Source organism: Camelus bactrianus, chromosome 1 (genome assembly GCF_048773025.1).
Source record: "Camelus bactrianus isolate YW-2024 breed Bactrian camel chromosome 1, ASM4877302v1, whole genome shotgun sequence".
NCBI lineage: Eukaryota > Metazoa > Chordata > Mammalia > Artiodactyla > Camelidae > Camelus > Camelus bactrianus.
The window spans coordinates 13,736,763-13,754,670 of NC_133539.1; the positions used below are offsets into that span (position 1 = coordinate 13,736,763).

The 17,908-nt window shown below is 39.0% G+C and overlaps 1 protein-coding gene across 2 annotated transcripts; it reads left to right on the top strand.

Moving 5' to 3' along the window:
- Positions 1-4,266: 4,266 nt before the first annotated feature.
- Positions 4,267-17,856, top strand: CCT8 (chaperonin containing TCP1 subunit 8). Of its 2 annotated transcripts, XM_010956614.3 has the most exons (16): positions 4,267-4,424; positions 6,914-7,004; positions 7,722-7,801; positions 9,167-9,316; positions 9,788-9,968; positions 10,080-10,141; positions 11,085-11,222; positions 12,146-12,324; positions 13,018-13,084; positions 13,159-13,246; positions 13,339-13,454; positions 14,015-14,086; positions 14,163-14,327; positions 14,659-14,778; positions 17,205-17,309; positions 17,627-17,856. In XM_010956614.3, exons 1-15 carry the CDS (start codon positions 4,365-4,367, stop codon positions 17,295-17,297), a joined length of 1,662 nt encoding a protein of 553 aa, XP_010954916.1. In that variant the 5' UTR covers positions 4,267-4,364; the 3' UTR covers positions 17,298-17,309; positions 17,627-17,856. The 2 variants fall into 2 exon arrangements, with proteins under 2 accessions (XP_010954916.1, XP_010954917.1); XM_010956615.3 differs by lacking the exon at positions 17,205-17,309.
- The last annotated feature ends 52 nt before the right edge of the window (positions 17,857-17,908 follow it).

Genomic DNA, 17,908 nt, shown 5'->3' on the forward strand with positions numbered 1-17,908 from the left:
TTTCTTACTTTCTTGTAATCCTTAATAAACCACAGCCTTTAAAATGATCTCAGCATTTCCTTTCCTTGCAACCTCGAAGAACCTAACTCAGATTACCACTGCTCCCAGAGTAGAGGTGATGCAGGAATACAGATGTGGGGCGTTAGGTGGGCCGTGTATCAGGCTTCAATTGAACCCCTGGGACATGCCCCGCCAAGTGTGGATCCTTGGCTTCACGCAGGAAAGAATTCAAGAGCGAGGCACAGTTGAGTAAAGGTAGATTTATTCAGAGAGATATGTTGAAAGGCAAGAGAAAGGCCATGAGTTGTGGGGGTTGGGTGCTCAGATTAGAGTAAAAGTAGGTACACACTCCACACACAGGGTGTGGGCCGTCTCCAAACGAAGGGAGGGAGGGAGGGAGAGAGCGGTTGCCACGAGGGACTGTGTTGCCAGTTTTTATGGGCTTGGTGGCTTCATATGCTAATAAGTGAAAGGACCAGTCTAAGTAGCTTGCAGAAGGGGCTGGGATTCCCAGGAAGTTAACCATTTCCCACTCTGACCTCTTGTGGCTAGCCTTGGGACTGCCACAGTGCCTGTGAGCATGTTATTCACTATGCTAATATATTACAATGGGCGTATAATGAAACTCAAGATCTGCTGGAAGTTAAATCTCCCATCATCTTGAGCCTCAAGGCCTACTGAGGGTTGAATCTTTCACCATTTTGATGTTAATTGCTATTGCATTACTTGAATGGCTGTGCTCTGCCCTCTTCCAGTCTCTGAGGGAAGTGACCTCTCCAGGTTTATCCCATGGGTTACCCATTCAGAATGAGCAGCCTCCGTATGCAAGTGAAGTTGGCGAGGAATTTACCACTCAACACGTTCCCACAGAAATGGCTCATAGGAAGATAAATCTGTCTTTTGATGGTTTGAAATTTGAAGAATGTCTTCATCCGTTCTTTAACAGACCAGGTGTTTGATTATTCCTGCTGTGGGATTCACAGAATAAATTAAAGCTCAAAATGACAGAAATATTGTCCCAGCACCCAAGCAGACAGTAGGTGCTGATAAGGGCAAAACATGCATGGAGACAAATCTCATCTGATTTATCAGAGAAGTTAATCAGGCCAAAAAAGTTCCTATTGTTAGTCATTAGTGAGACCCCGAAATTAGGAGGCCCACCAAAGCCTCTTGGATGGAAAGAATTCACAGCTAAGGCAGAAGAAGAGAGCAAAAATTGCTTTTATTTCTCAAAAGAGAAAAAGGAAGGAAAGTGCTCAGCAGGGAGAGGAAAGAAAAGCAACCGAGGGAGGAAAAGGTGCTCAAGAAGGGGGCTGTCAGCCAAAATGGCTGGTAGGGACAGCTCCGGTCCAGGTCAGGCCACGTGGACTTTCATATGAGGTTTCTGCCATCATGTCCCCCTTCCTGGTGTGATGGAGCAGTCAGCCTTTGTTCGAGTTCTTCAGTCCTTGTATGGCTTTCCCAGTTGTCATGGCAATCGTCAACTGTCATGGCACTGGTGGTTGTGTCATTCAGCATGTTAATATATTACAATAAGGGTATACTGAGGCTCCACGTGCACTGAAGTCAAATCCTCTGCCATCTGTCAGTTCTAACCAGTTCTTGTTTCTTCTCTGCAACTGCCTCCAGAGACTTAGATAAGAGTAATTTGTTTCAATTTGAGGAAGGGGCAGGGGTATGATCCTGGAGGCAACAGCTTTGTTGCCTGGGGGCAACAAAAAGGAAAGCTGCTTTTAACCAGAATGCCTGCCATCTGGTGGACCCAGCATCCCCTCCAAAAAAGCCATCTCCAAAAATTCTCTTCAGCCATGAAAGTTTTAAGGGGCATTGAAAGAATAATCTCAGTTAATGGTTGAGATAGGTGTTCAGAGTCGTTGCCATCCCCCACTGCCTGCAGGCTTGTCCTAATCAACTGCTTGAGCCTGCTCTTCTATGACACGGGGAGGCCTGGGAGACTTCAGCTTTTCTATAAACCAGAGGCAGGGGTTGGTGATGAGAGCCACAGCATCCCGCTCCCTTTCACTTTGAGCATTGAGAATGCTAGGGACCGAACTGTGTGACTCCTTGACCTTTTGCAAACTCCTGGGAAAACCCTCTTGATTGCTTTGTGTTGTTCTCTGGTTCTCAGCACCTATGTCTGCAAGGGACAAATAGAGACCTCATCTCTCGATTCTTTGGTCTTCTTCTCTGGGCACGCTCTCAGCCATCCATTAAGTCTCTACTCCATGCAATCCTACCAGCTGGGAAAAATGGTAACTAATTTTTTAATCATTACAACTCTGCTAAGTGCTCTGAAGGAGAAGCACAGAAGCTGTGAGAATGACTTTGGGAGTCATTGAAGCTTTTATAGCCGAAGTGTCTGTTTACTAAAGTAGAACTAACTCAGCCAAAAGGGGGCAAAAGAGCATTCTAGGTAGAGAACAGCAGAGGCTAAGACCCTTAGGCAGAAGACAGGATGAACTATTCAGGCTATTGGGACCAAAAGACTGAGAGGAAGGCCAAGAGGGCAAAGATGCAGTGAGAGAAGCAGGAACCAGAACCGAGGCCTCAAAGCCACAGTAAGGACTTGCACTTATTTTCTATTCTGGGCAAAGAATACTTGACCTACTATTAGGATCCATTGGAAATGTTGCCCACGATGCTGTGATTCTGTAATTATGAATACACAGTTTAACCCAAACAATACAAAATCAACGAATTTCCATCTAAAAAGCATTCTTCTTAGCACTTAAATTAATGTTATTCTTGATAAATTACCAAAAAGATTTTGATTTCAATCCTTTCCTTTTTAATTTACTAAAATTAAGATCAATTTTTATTATAAACTTTCCATGGAAACTTGATTCAGCTATAGTTTTATATTCAGGTTATTTTCTATGATTCAAGATTTGGTTTCATTTTTAATCCCTTTCAGTTTTATTTTGTGTTGATTATGTTTGTAAGCAGTGCTGAGTTAGATGAATTTTTACTTGTTTCTTAGCTAATCCATGAGATCTTGTGTTGTCCCTGGACCACACTTTGAGAATCACTGATCTCTTGTAATGTTTCCCAACAAATAGTTCACATACCATTTGATTTGAAGTAGCAAAAAGTAGTTTTTATTTTAATAATTATGTATTTTAAGTGCTCACTGTAAAAGTTATAACTAATACACTTGACACATGTGATTATTCCTTAAGGCACATTAAATCTGTCCCAATTTAAGGAAAATAAGTTATTTGCAAGTACCCAAGAACAAAAGTCAAGCCAAACGTTCTGCTTTTTGTTTCATGTTACCTTCTACAAAGAGAGTGGATTACTTTCATAGTGTGAAATTCTTTTTTTGTTGTTTTTTTTTTAAGGAATGATTTTGTTTGTTTTTAATGGAGGTACTGTGGGGGCTGAAACCAGGACCTCGTGCATGTTAAGCATGCGTTCAACCACTGAGCTAGTACCACTCTCTGCGTGAAATCATTCTTAAAATTATTCTAACATTCAGTCACTTTGAAATCAGCCACATGTTGATGTGGGAAGACACAGAGGTCAGGTTTTAAAGATCTGTGGTAAAGTAAAAGGGATTAGTATGTCCAAGAGAAAGCAGAAAATAGTAATATAATTAGGTATTATATTATACCTAATCTGGTATGAACCCTGGCTTTCACATGGCTAGCGCTATGATCTTGTACAAATTACCGTTTTTAAATTCCGGATTCCCTTTCTATCAACTGGAAGCAATCAGATTTAACTCGTTACGACTGACCATTAGCTAATACCGCACGTAAAGCAATTAACAGAGCCTGGCACGTATGAGCACTCAGGACGCAGTGACCCTTACAGATTTTAATTAACACCTTCAAGTCCCCAGCGCTCCCCACAGTGCCCAAGTCACAGCCGAAGCCCACCTACAGATTTAGGGGGGTGGAGACAACTGCTCTGCCTTGGGGAAGAAGGGGGAAGGGAAACACCAGCCCTAATAATATGGGTGGGTCTGGAAGATTACACGCAAGTTAATCTTAGAAAGCTTAGCTTCCAGTTCAGAACTGGCAAAACAAGCGTCCCAACCGCAGGGTCCAAGAAAAGAGAATAACCAGCAGCGAGCCACTGTGGCCGGACAGCCTGGACGCGCGTTCGCCGGAAAACGGAAGGCGAGCCCCGCTACCCGCCCGATCGATCGACCAGATCGAGGATCGTCAATTCAGTTCTGGCGGCGCGAACTGCTACTTCTCGCGAGGCTTCAAACCAGGCGGCTAGGGGAAGGGGCGGGCCCGGCTGGAGAGGAAGAGCGTGAGGCCGCCGTACGCTACGTTCCCAGGAGGCTGTGCGCGCCTCTCGCTTCCTGCGGCGTCTTCCGAGCGGGCGCGTGAACGGCTCCTTGCAGAGTGGCCATGGCGCTTCACGTCCCCAAGGCCCCGGGCTTTGCCCAGATGCTCAAGGAAGGAGCGAAGGTAAGGAATGGAGGAAGGGGGAGTGAGGTGGGAGAGTCGGCGTAAGGCTGCGGGCGGCCGCAGTGAAGGAGAAGGGCCTACTAACGGGCCGGGCGTGCTCCCCCGGCACAGCGGTCGGAGGAGAGAAGATTCCAGAAAGGGAGGTGTTCTTGCGGGGGCTCGGCCGCGGAGGCCTGCGGGCCTTTCGGTTCTTTACCCACTCCGGAGAGGGTGGTGGGAAGAGAGGCGGCGGGTGAGGGACGAGGCTGCTGGGTTTGCGTTTCATACTTCCTAGCCGGACTGGAGTAAGGCCTCTCGTGCACTTTCCCTCCTTCCTTAAAACGGGGCTGATGAAGCTCACCAACCTGAAGGGTAGTATGAGGGTGAACCGGGTGAACCTGCTTTGGGGACTGCGAAGCCGACTAACACAGTTCACGGAGTCGGTGGTCCGGAGAGGAGAGGGCCAAGGACCAGTACTTGGCAGCTTCTTCCCAAATGAGCAGCAGAGGGCTCCCCCGTTTAATTCGCAGAAGTAGTGCATTATAGCAGGAGAAACACTAGTTAAATCCGAATGGGTTCTGGTCCCAACTTAGGTTAGCTAGCTTGGTGTAAAATTGATTCCTCTGGGTCTTGGTTTCTTCATCTTTAAATTGAGGAGCCGGACGAAAAGAGTTGTAACGACCAGAGTTGTAAACCACAGGGTAAGTGATATCCTGGCCTAAATAAAACTGTTTTGTTTTATGGGGAGACCTGGAACGTAATTTAAAAGGCACGGTTTTTGAAAAAACATCTTAAAGCACTACTGAGAAATGTATCTCTTGTGTTTCTTTGTCTCCCAGATTTTCTGTGCTTGCTTAAAGCCATCAATATGGCTCCAATTATGGTAACGATTTTAGGAAACTAGGTTCTTGTTGGAAGGATGCACTTTTGGGATAACATGAGTGTAGTAAATAACAAGAGTTAGTGCAAATATTGGTGGAAAAGTTTTGATTAAAATGATATTTTTTAAGTCAGGCTGAAAACTTTCTGTAGTTTTTATTCTTCTGAGGCAGAAATAGTAAATGATCAAATAAACAAGAAGGGTGATTTCAAATAATGATAAAGGAAATAAGAGTCTGCCTCCAAAAAAAAAAAAAAAAGAGGAGGAAGGGCGGTGCTGCTGCAGATAGAACAATTTTCAGGAAAGAACTTTCAGCCTGGTGCTTAGTAGCAGAACAGCCAAGATTAAAGGCAGAAGTGTTCCAGGCTGAGGGACCAGTAAGCACCAAGACCCTGAAGATGGAATGACTTTGACCTCTTAAAAGACAACAGTGAGAAAGGTGATGAAGCTGAAGCTTACCAAAGGAAGACAGAAATGGTAAGAGATGAATTTATATCAGTAGGTCAGAGTTAGAGTGTTCAGGGGCTTGTATCCCTGACAAGGGATTTACATTTTATCCTAAGAGTGATGGGAAATAGTTGAAGGGTTTGATAGGGTCTGATTTATGATCAGAGGTGACTTCTTCAGAGAACGGAGGTAGAGGAAAACAATGATGTAAGGCAGAAGGTCAGACTAAATGCTGGAGTTCAACCTGTGGCTCTGAAAACACTTCTAAAAGCAGTGATTGTTAACCTTGTTTGGATCACAGTCCCTTTTATGACTATTAAAAAGACACTCCTTACACTTCGTAACAGTGTTGTCTGTTTCTGCAATGCTGGAAATGTTCGGTATATGCTATCCATTAGCCACATGTAACTTCTGGGCACTTGAACTGTGCCTAGTGTAATTGAAGAAATGAATTTTTAACTTTAATTGCTTAAAATTTAAATAGCCATTTGTGGCTAGTGGCTACTATATTGGGCAAAGCAGCTCTAGAAAAATGTTCACGTGAACAGTTGGCTCTTGAAAGTTATCTTGAGATCACAGTTAAATTCCAAGACTAAAAGAAGTCCAGGGTAAAATTTGAGAATTTTAGTACTGTGAGTAATTGAGCATTTTCAGTATGTACATGTTGGAATTGTGTTGCAGTTGCAAGAGAGTGTTCAGAATCTGTGTGCTTTAGTCCCTAAACATTTATGGGACAGATACATTACTTCCCAGTGAATATAGAACTGCTGGCTTTACAGTGCTCAGGTTCTAACACAGCAAATATTCATACCGCAGTTCAACTTTTGAAAGTACTGATAATCTCTAAAAAGGTATTTTTCTCTGTAATAGCTCATATGCCTTCTTTAATCAGTGTTAGCACTCTTCCCTTGCAGTTTTCACTACATTTTAAAAAATTACCGGCTTTGTGTTTTAATGTGTAAGTAGGTACCCATGGTCCCTAAAAATGTCATTTTTTATTCGTTCAAATAGTGAGTACATTTCTGGATCATTTGTGAATACCAATCACCATGCTTTACAGACATAAGTCTTGCTTAATAGTCTTAACAGTCCTCTGAGGCAAGTACTATTTTATTATCCCATTTTACAGATGAAGAATTACTGTGTTTCACTGTCCTGTCTAATCAGAAGTTTTCTTTTACAGCATTTTTCAGGATTAGAAGAGGCTGTGTACAGGAATATACAGGCTTGCAAGGAGCTGGCTCAGACAACTCGTACAGCATATGGGCCTAATGGTAATTTCTTAATTCATGTTTTCAGAGGTACAATAAGAGAATTTTGTGTACTAGCTCTTTCAGACTTATTCTGGGGATGTTATATGTAAATTGAGAGTTAGCCATAATGCAGTATGGCTTTGAAAATTCATAGTTCAGTGACACCAGTACAGTGATCGTTAATCAGCAATTCAGATCCTTTTAGAAAAGTGGGAATCAGAATGTTACTTTTTGTCATATTGAGAGGGTAGAAAAATTACAGTGCTTTCCCCATTGAGATAGTATGTAATGTTTATTGTTACAGATGTGGAAGTTCTTTTACATGAACTTATGTAATAATTTAACGGAGAAGAATTTTCTCTTGCCTCCTACCATCAACTGAATTACTTGATAACAGATTTATGGAATAAGCAAAAAAGTAAATATACTTTTAAGTAGATTATTTTAGTCTTTGCACATGTTAATATAATTTGTATTTATCAAATAAAAATGTGCCAAAATTGGCATCCTCCCTAGTAAACAATGTAATAGATTAAAAGGGGAAGAAATAATACAGCTGTGCAATCAGGGAAAGCAGTAGGGCTATGAGTTCATCTTAGAGAATAGATAGTATGTGTTGAGTTCTCACAGAGTTATTTTAAGGAATGGATACAGTTACATTTCTTGACTAGATTTCCCTGGGGTATTTGGAGAAGGGTTTGAATCATAGTGGGTTTCTTTTTCTAACTTATTTTTAAGGAATGAACAAAATGGTTATCAACCACCTGGAGAAGTTGTTTGTGACAAATGATGCAGCAACTATTTTAAGAGAGCTAGAAGTAAGTTTTTGTTTTTGTTTTAAGCCAAGAAATGTTTTGGTGACAGCAGAAATTCAGTATATTTTAACGTAAAGAAACCTCTTATTTCAGACTGGATAATAATGGTTTTTCCCCCCAGCTTGACAATTTATTATACAGATTTTCCTAATTATAGTCCTCTTTATGTGTAACATTCTAGCAACTCAAATTAAAGAAAACCTCCTAAATTACTAATTTATCTAGAGACTTGTGATAAAAGTATATTTGCTTATAATCATATCATGTTGAATGTTGTTTTGTTCTACATAATGACGCTAGAGTAAATTATTGCATTATGTAGAAACAACTGGTTCTTAAAAATAGTGGTTTTTTGTTTCTCTTTTAAACCATTTGTTTGTCTTTGTGAAAATAAAACAGTTGGTGGAATTTTGTTCACCTGCTAGTGTTGATGTTATAGAGTCTGCAGAATAGATAATGCCAGCAGAGTGAGGAGGGCAGTCTGGCATCTGAACACACACACACAACCATTCCTCAGCCAGCTGCTTTGTAATTGGAGGATATGTTCCACCTCCTGGAGTTTCCCTGAACTTAGCTCTTAAAGCACCAGAATTTAATCCTTTTAAACAAAACTCTACAGATAGGTTATAATCTTTAATAATGTTGAGCAAAGCAAATTTAATTCTACTAAGTATTTGTGGAGGGACTTGTCACGGTGAAGGTTAATGCTGTAGTCTGTGATGTTCTCAGGACATATGTTACTCAAATATGACAGGGAGACCGTCTTCATAACAAACTGTAGTGTCAGCTTTTTTGTTCTCACTCCTGTCAGTTGTTACTCCTTATTTCTTAAAAAGCATCTAACTCCTAAGGAAAGACCATTTAAAGTTTTGATACACTTTTTTTTAGGAAATATTTTGTATCCCTCTTTTTTAAAATCGTAATTGATAACCCCTTATGATGGGAATATACATAGACTTGAGACTTGTTGACCAAGTTAAATGTCATCTATTTTAGCGCTTCTGAAGCCTTTTTTTAAGAAATGCCTTAGATATAATGGTTGGAATTACTTTGTTTTTTTATTTAGTGAAAATACAATAATGTTCTAAACTTTACATATGTAGATGTACATACTGGATGTTTGACCATTTAAAAAAGTGACCATTGAAGTTATTTTTATATATAGTGATGCTTTTGTGCTGATAGACATAGGAGGACTTGGACTGTCTTCTGGTGACCACACTGTAAGTAGTGTGTAGCAGTGTCATCACCTGGCCCACAGGGAGATTGGAGTCTATTAATTTAAGAACAAATGGAAATGAACAATTCTATATTGCTTGGGAGATCAAATTTTTAACTTGGTATTTAAATTCATACCCCTTCTACCAGGTCCAGCATCCTGCTGCAAAAATGATAGTAATGGCCTCTCACATGCAAGAGCAGGAGGTTGGGGATGGCACAAACTTTGTTCTGGTTTTTGCTGGAGCTCTTCTGGAGTTAGCTGAAGAGCTGCTGAGAATTGGCCTGTCAGTTTCAGAGGCAAGTGTTTGTGTTATACTCTTATTTTATTTTTGCCTGTGTATATGTACCTATTGTTTCAAATTTAAATAAAAGTCATTACTGTGGTGTAATAGCTAATATTGAGCAGTCTTCTCTGTGCCAGGCATTGTAGTGCATATGCTTAACGTGCGGTATCTCATTCTTTCTTTACAAGAACTTTATGAGTGAGGCCTATTAAATTAATCCCATTTTGTTTTGGATAAGAAAAGTGAGTCTTAAGTAGAAAAATCTTGTTCAAGTAGCTAGTAAGTGACAGGATTCAAATTTATGCTGTCTCCAAAGCCTGCATTCTTAACTAGCAGGCTCTGCTGTGAATGTTACTCTGGATGTATGCTATGTCTTTTTATATTGAAAGTAAATACCGTATTCACTGGGTTACCAAAATAAGCTACACTAAGTTATGTCAAAATTATGTCTTTAGAAGAAACGTTTTTGCTCTTTACATTTAAGGTCATAGAAGGTTATGAAATAGCCTGCAGGAAAGCCCATGAGATTCTTCCTGACTTAGTATGTTGTTCTGCAAAAAATCTTCGGGATGTTGACGAAGTGGCATCTCTGCTTCATACGTCTGTGATGAGTAAACAGTATGGTAATGAAGTGTTTCTGGCCAAGCTTATTGCTCAGGCGTGTGGTGAGTAAATATCAGTAAATGAGAAGATCCAAAATAAAAGTGTCTTAATGTGATTAAGATGTTATCTCTTTTATTCCGGTACATCTTTGACACATCTTGTTTTCTTAACAGTATCTATTTTTCCTGATTCCGGCCATTTCAATGTTGATAACATCAGAATTTGTAAGATTTTGGTAAGTTTAGAAAATGCATTTATGTTACTTACATATGTTCAATTCCCCACCCCCCAAAAAACAAATCTGTTAATCTAAATTTTGCCTTGTAGGTCTTAGACACTTAGGACTCTCTGCTTTCATTGTGACATTTTGGATCTCTATTGCTAGGTTGTAATACTACTACTAAATTTAAATGTACATCAATGTATTATCTTGTTAAATCATTTTTCCATGACAGCTGGAAGGTTGAGAATAGTACATAAACAGTAACTTTGCATTCTTTGTATATGCTGACTTATAACAGTCAGCTTAGAAGGCAGTTTTGAATGAGATGGAAATTGTTCTGTTGCTCTATAATAATAAAATTCACACTTTTAATTTTAGTACTGAAATAAGAGTATGGTTTTAATAAAAATGTCTGTGCTTGATACAGTAAAACTTGTCATTTTAGTGGTGCTATGCATTGATACGTGATAATTAAGTTAATGTAGTTGAGTTTAGCCTGAGTAACTGTTAGCTATAAGTGTGTGTGTGTTTATACATATGCTTTGTGTTTTCTGACTTTCTCCATATCCTACCTCCCCTTCCCCAGTACATGGTAAGCTTGTGAGATCAGAAATTTGGCTCTGATCTCTGTTCTGTCCCCAGGACTGGCTTTGCCTGGTACACTAGCACCAACTACTGGGTGAATGAATGGCTTAGAGCAGTTGTTCTCTGGCTTTGATTCTTTCCCATACACTGAAGGACCCCCAACTATAATAGTGGCTCATTCCCACAGTGATTCCTTCATTGAGCAAACTGTTGTGCTTTGTGTCCACCACCCTACTCATCCCCAGGAGTTACCACCTTGGTGTTTTACCTTATTTAAAAACAAATATTTTTTGGTGCATGCAGAATCAGTAACTTAGCCCTGATATTATTTTCATGAAATCATTGGTGATTTTGTTACCCGACTTTTTAGGGCTCTGGTGTCTATTCCTCTTCAGTATTGCATGGCATGGTTTTTAAGAAGGAAACTGAAGGTGATATAACATCTGTCAAAGATGCAAAAATAGCAGTGTACTCTTGTCCTTTTGATGGCATGATAACGGAAACTAAGGTATGTAGGTTTCAGAACCTTGAAGTAGTAAAAATTTGAGGTTGCTTTTTCAGGTAGTTCTGTGATTCTAAAGTAAGTTTTGAGGTAGAGTTTACTCTTAAACCAGTGGATACTACATAGTTATTGAAAACTGCAGGGTTATGTGTTTTTAATCAGACTTGTGTTTGAATATCTAATTCAAATAGGAAATAAAAATTTGAAACATTTGGTGGTGGCAGTATTGTTTATATACTAATATACAGCTGTTGACTTCTAGTTTTACACATTGAGCAAGTTAAATGTTCACTGAAGAGAATATAAGTGTTTGTGCTGTTCATTAAAATATTTTTTAAAATGTTGAAATTCTGTAGCATCCTAAAACAGAAACATGCTAATGTACTTTGAAGTTAATAACTTGTAATTTGAAGTTTGTTTTTAAAAATACATTTTAAGAAGTTTGATATATACGTTTATAGGTCACTGCTGATTTTATCCCTACGGTTTTTGAAGTCTGAGTTCTTGATGGTTTTAATAGTTTCACAGGCTTGGGGTGAGGGATGGAGCTGGTCATTTAGTCCACAGTTTAGAAGATGTTTGAGACCCACAACGTTGCTTTGGTACTAGTTGACATTTATCAAAACACACATGCCGGGACACCTGCCTCGTGTATCTAAAAGTGCAGTACTTCTCCAGTTTTTCCACCAAAGTGCCTGTCAGAGAGCAGATGTATCAGTTTTGGGATTTGGGGGAGAGTTGATCTAGGAGTGAGCAGAATTTCTGTTAATTCCATAGATTTTTGTATTCTGCTTTGTAATATGTGCATATTTATCTTCATGTTTCCTCCCAGATCTTTTAAGTTATTTCTTCAGTAAAATGTTATTCTGTGACTTTGAACACCAGAGTGTGAGATGGCTTTTAAAGAAAATCCTTGCTTGTTTTGCTAGGGAACTGTATTGATAAAGACTGCTGAAGAACTGATGAACTTCAGTAAGGGAGAAGAGAATCTCATGGATGCGCAAGTCAAAGCGATCGCTGATACTGGTGCAAACGTCGTAGTAACAGGTGGCAAAGTGGCAGACATGGCTCTTCATTACGCAAACAAATACAATATCATGTTGGTGAGGTAAGAGAGAGATGCATTCTGTTAACCTAGATTGTAAATAGCTTTTGGGTGGTGAAACACTGGACAAATTCAGCACACCATGAGGACTGTTAATGGGGAACGTATATAACGTATTAGATCACATAGCAAGAGGACTTAACTTGATCTACGGGGACAGGAAGCACCTCTGAGAAGACTTATTTAGACTGAGAGCTGACGGACCAGTCAACAGATGTTAATTGAAGAGGGAAGAGCATTCCAGGCAAGAGGAAAAGCCTAAGAGACCAGACACAAGCCTGATACACACTGTCAGCTAGAGTGTGGGGTCAGGAACATAACTTTAAATCCATACGCATTCCAACCTGTCCTATAACCTAGTATGACATGCAGAGTAAATCGCTGTTTGCTTTCTTACAAAACACAGTTGCCCAAAGTAAAGCAAAAATGTCCTATGTACCAGGGTTCCTTAGTGTTTTAGAACTATAAGCTTGACATCCTATGGAGACTTGAACGCTCCCAATTTTTAGATTACTGCCATAAACACCTGTGACTGGATTGGCACAGTGCAGTCCAGACCTATTCTGAGCTTGAACCGTCAGGGTTAAAAGAATGTGAATTGGGGCCCAGTGTACAGTTTCCTGTTTAATCTCTGCATTTTACTGTGATATCTCATGGAAATAAAACATCTATTAAGGTCTTTGTTTTTTTTCAAAGGCTGAACTCAAAATGGGATCTCAGAAGACTATGTAAAACAGTTGGTGCAACAGCTCTTCCTAGATTGGTATGTGTTCTGGGTATTAAAAGGTAGCTGAACCTATTTGAACTATTTTTATTACAAGAGTCATTTTCTCACAGACTCCTCCTGTCCTTGAAGAAATGGGGCGTTGTGACAGTGTTTACCTCTCAGAGGTTGGAGATACACAAGTGGTGGTTTTTAAGCATGGTAAGTAGTAATGGTAAGATATATGTAGTATGTGAAGTGTGGGGTGTTTGTTTTCTTTCATTAATTTCCAAATATATGTAATTTATTAACAGAAAAGGAAGATGGTGCCATTTCTACCATAGTGCTTCGAGGCTCTACAGACAATCTGATGGATGATGTAGAAAGGGCTGTAGATGATGGTGTTAATACCTTCAAAGTTCTCACAAGGGTCAGTATTAGCAGTAGCCTTAATTTGTAAGTCCTCAGAAACACGGCTGGCAGCCTGCTGAACATTCTTAGAATTTCAAAATGAAAAAATCAATGGCTTATGTAAAGCAAAGCACCTTTTTTCTTAAGACTGCATTTAAATGTCCATTGCTGATGAATATGATAGTTTTCTAAAACGAAATATGCAAAGGAATAAACAGCAAATCAAGGTCTTTTTTTTTTTTTTAACTATTTTAAAGATAGTTTATGGTAGTTTTCAGTTGTGATGATGTATGTACCTTCAGTTGCTTCAGCACTGTCGTTAATGCTGCATCTGTGGAAATACAGATAATGTGCAGTGATGGTCCCATTCCTGTCTTTGGTCCTTTTTCACATACCAGACATTATGTGCATTAAAACTGTCCAAAGCACTCCATTTTTACGGAATTTGTAAATGGAATTTGAATTTTATAAAACTTGTAATTGATTATAAACTAGTCTGGTGGAGTACTACAATCTAAAAAGATGAGGAAAGTGGAAACTGCTTCTTAGTGACTTTTTTTTTTAAACTACATGTTGCAGGATAAACGTCTTGTACCCGGAGGTGGAGCGACAGAAATTGAGTTAGCCAAACAGATCACGTCATATGGAGAGGTATATGGCTTTCTCTGTATAAACTGAGTTCTTGTCATTGCTTGAATAAAATTCAGTAATCACATTTTTGTTTCAGACATGCCCTGGACTTGAACAGTATGCCATTAAGAAGTTTGCTGAGGCATTTGAAGCTATTCCCCGGGCACTGGCAGAAAACTCTGGAGTTAAGGCCAATGAAGTAATCTCTAAACTTTATGCAGTGCATCAAGAAGGAAATAAAAATGTTGGATTAGATATTGAGGTATTTGGAGGGGAGGGGAACTCTGTGATTATTTTGTTTTGGGAATCCACAACTTAAAAATATACATATAGGCTTGAAAGGAAAATCAGATGTTCTGATTTGTAAGCAAATGATTTTCATAACAATTAGCTTTTATATAGTTTGTCCAACAGAGAATGTTAGTTTTCCTTCTGTTTTATTCAAGTTTGTTTTATAGTGTATATAGGATAGTGCTTTTTCCTGGCTACTTGTTCTAGTTTTATTTAAGTAGCCATGTGTTTCTATTACTGAGTATAAATATTTTCACATAAACACTTAACATGAAGGAATGAAGATAGTTTTGTGTTGACAGGCTGAAGTTCCTGCTGTGAAGGACATGTTGGAAGCTGGTGTTCTGGATACTTACCTGGGAAAATACTGGGCTATTAAGCTGGCCACTAATGCTGCCGTCACTGTACTCAGGGTGGATCAGGTGAGTGAGAAGTGAGAGTTTGATCTTTAAAAACACTGATTTTTATATAGTGTAAAGTATATTCTCATGGAACTAGAACATAGCACGGTTTTTGTTCTATTCAAAGTGAAATGCCCTCCCCCCAAAAAAAGAGAATTTGTATTTTTTTTCTTCTGTTATAGAAATATAGTATTGAATGTATTTCAGCCAATTTAAAAATGAAGATCTTTCCAGTGAAAGAATCCTTTGCCATTTGGGAACTGGAATGGGGAAAACAAATCTGATTTAGAGTCATAGTTTTTAAGACTTTCTAGCCTAAGAATCCCTTTGTACAAGTAATCTGGAGAGGAAGTCTAATGTGTAATATTAATATGGAATGTGGAAGGGCCATAGAGCCCAAAGCAGAAATTGCAGACTACAGTATAGTGGTTTTGCTTCCTGTGGTTTCAGCTTACCCACGAGTCAACCATAGTCCAAGAATATTAAGTGAAAAACCCTAGAAATAAATAATTCATAAGTTTTACGTATGTGCCACTCTTTACTAGCATGATGAAATCTCGCGTCATCCTGCTCCAAGACATGAGTCGTCCCTGTGTCTGGCATAGCCCTGTGTGTACGCTGCCTGTCCAGGACACAGCCATTTCAGTTGTCAGATTCACTCTCATGGTATTGTGGTGTTTGTGTGCAAGCAGCCCTTATTTAATGGTCCCAAATGTGTTTTCTAGTAAAGTTACTGAAATCTAGTTCCCTACAAAATTCTAGAAAGGATTATTTAAAAATGAATTATTTTTAAATACTTAGTAGAAAATTTTAATTGCTATAGGGACACAGTATAAATCCATTAAATGAAAATCATACCAAGTTAATCCTGGGAGAAGCAAATTTTAAATAGAAGTGGAAAGGAAATTAGACTTACTCTCAGCATAGTAAGGACCGGTTGGTTGTAATTACAGCAAAATAAATTTCGTTTCAGTAAAGGAAGAACTTTTTACTAGGTGAGATGATGAAAAATGGAACTGTAGATCCAGTTCAAACTCACTGGAGATAATCAAACAGAAGCCAGGTGTCCATGTACTGAATTTATTAGTAGGGTGTTTTTATGTCAGTGTATTAGATAGCTTTTAGTGGAAAGAGTATGTTTTTCGAGTTTTAAACAAGGATAATGGGAGCTTTAATGAAATGTTTATTCTGTAAGTTAACATGTGGCTAAGAATAAAAAGGAGGACCAAAAATAGAAGGAGACAGGAGAAGCTAAGTAGACTGAAGCAAGCAGTAAACAGAAATTGTAATGGAGGAAGTTCCTAAGGAACTTTTTGACTGTTATCCAAGCAAGACAATATTGTTAATAACTGAGTGCCCTGCTCACACAGGTGCTTCTGAATTTTGATTTTAAATTGAGAGGGCTCTGTTTTGTTTTACCCTAGGAGAATGTTCATTGTTAGGTGCCCTTGGCACTCTGTGTGCAAAATAACGTATCTGAAGACCCCATCTGACTTATTAACCAGTTTGTATTACTATAATGAACTTGTACTCTAAGATAGTGGTACCTAATTTTGTATTGTATGTATTCTGAAAAGGGACTTGTACATCAAGTTTTAAGCACTGGACAGTGTTGTAGGGCTGGATTAATCTTTCTTCAAGTGCTTACTTCACTAGTTCTCAAATTGTCCCCAAATCAGTAGTGTCAACATCACCTAAGTACTTGTTAAAAATAGAGTCCAGGATCCACTGAGTCAGAAACTGGAGAGAGGCCCAGAGTCTTTTTTAAATAAGCCCTGCAGGTGATTATGATGCCCACTAAAGTTTGATAACTGTTGTTTTAGGTACTTTTTTCTTGAACTATACTTAGGTTCTAAAATTATACATAATGCCTTTAATTCAGCCTGAATTTACCCTCAGTTGCTAAAATGTTATTCGAAGAATTTCAGGTTTAGGTTTAAGGAAAGAAAGAAGCTTCTTAAAGGGGGTAGGAAATCCATTGAAGGTGGTGGTGAAGATATTTTTCGGTTTGTGGTGTTTCAGACAAAAGCTAAGCCCCTTGATGTTATACAGAAAGATCTCTTAATCATACATTTGAGAAGCACTGAATACTATCTGTTTTTGAGATTCAGTGTGTATATCAGAATTTGAGAATTCTTTGAGGAAAGCCAACTAACTTGAACTTATGCCAAATTTATTTGAGCCCAAAGCTGCTACCACCCTCCCCTTTTTTTGGCCCAAACATAAATTCTTTAAAAATGCTAAGTGGTCATACTTGGAAAATGCTGGGTTAGTGCATTCTAGATAAATTAGAGGCTTCTGGCATGTGAGTTTCCAGGCAGTTAGGTGCTTGGATTTTTTTTTTTGTTTGTTTGTTTATGAACACATACTTCCTGCACTTGAATGGTTCTCATTTACAGGTATTAGAAAATTTCAGTGTTGATATGTTTATGTATTGACCATTTTAGATTATAATGGCAAAACTGGCAGGTGGACCTAAAGCTCCTAAACCACAAGGAAATTGGGATAAAGATGGTTGGCAAGATGAATCTCATATATAAAAAGCAAATCAGGTGCCAAACTGACTGATTTATACCAGTGATGCATGCAAATATTTTTCACATTGAGCTCGCTGGGTTGTTGAATTGCGTGTTTTAGAATGCCCTTCAGTCATGTGCGTGAGTTTTAAGTTGCCGTTGATGTCCACAAAAGCAGAAAAGTGTCACTGCTGGAAGCTAACAAACATTATGCTAGTGTTTCGTATGCAGTGTGTAACAGATTGCTCATTGGCGATGGTTGCTTAGTACTGAATTAAGCTACTAGAAAAATACTCTTTCTCTTCACTCTGAAGCTTGAGTTTGTAAGTATACTCGTGGATTTTGTTTTGCAGATCATCATGGCAAAACCAGCTGGTGGGCCCAAGCCTCCAAGTGGGAAGAAAGACTGGGATGATGACCAAAATGATTGAATGAATGGCTTAGTTTTTGCTGTAGGTGAAGGTTGTATTTGTAGTAGTACCCTAGGAATTGCCTGGTGTTTTCATATTCTCCTTAAATTAAGAAGTGTTTTGTGTTTGTATCCTCTGCTGGATGATACAATAAACATGTTGTTACTATCAAAGCCTCATTGTCTGAGGACCACTGTTCTTGGATTTAGATAACCTGTTTGTCTC

What these genes read in the sequence shown, in the direction of transcription:
- CCT8 (XM_010956614.3), top strand. Translation starts at nt 4,365, where the DNA reads ATGGCGCTTCACGTCCCCAAGGCCCCGGGCTTTGCCCAGATGCTCAAG. An exon ending in GCTTATTGCTCAGGCGTGTG is followed by an intron (nt 9,969 to 10,079) that starts GTGAGTAAATAT and finishes TTTTCTTAACAG; the next exon opens with TATCTATTTTTCCTGATTCC. An exon ending in AGATCACGTCATATGGAGAG is followed by an intron (nt 14,087 to 14,162) that starts GTATATGGCTTT and finishes TTTTTGTTTCAG; the next exon opens with ACATGCCCTGGACTTGAACA.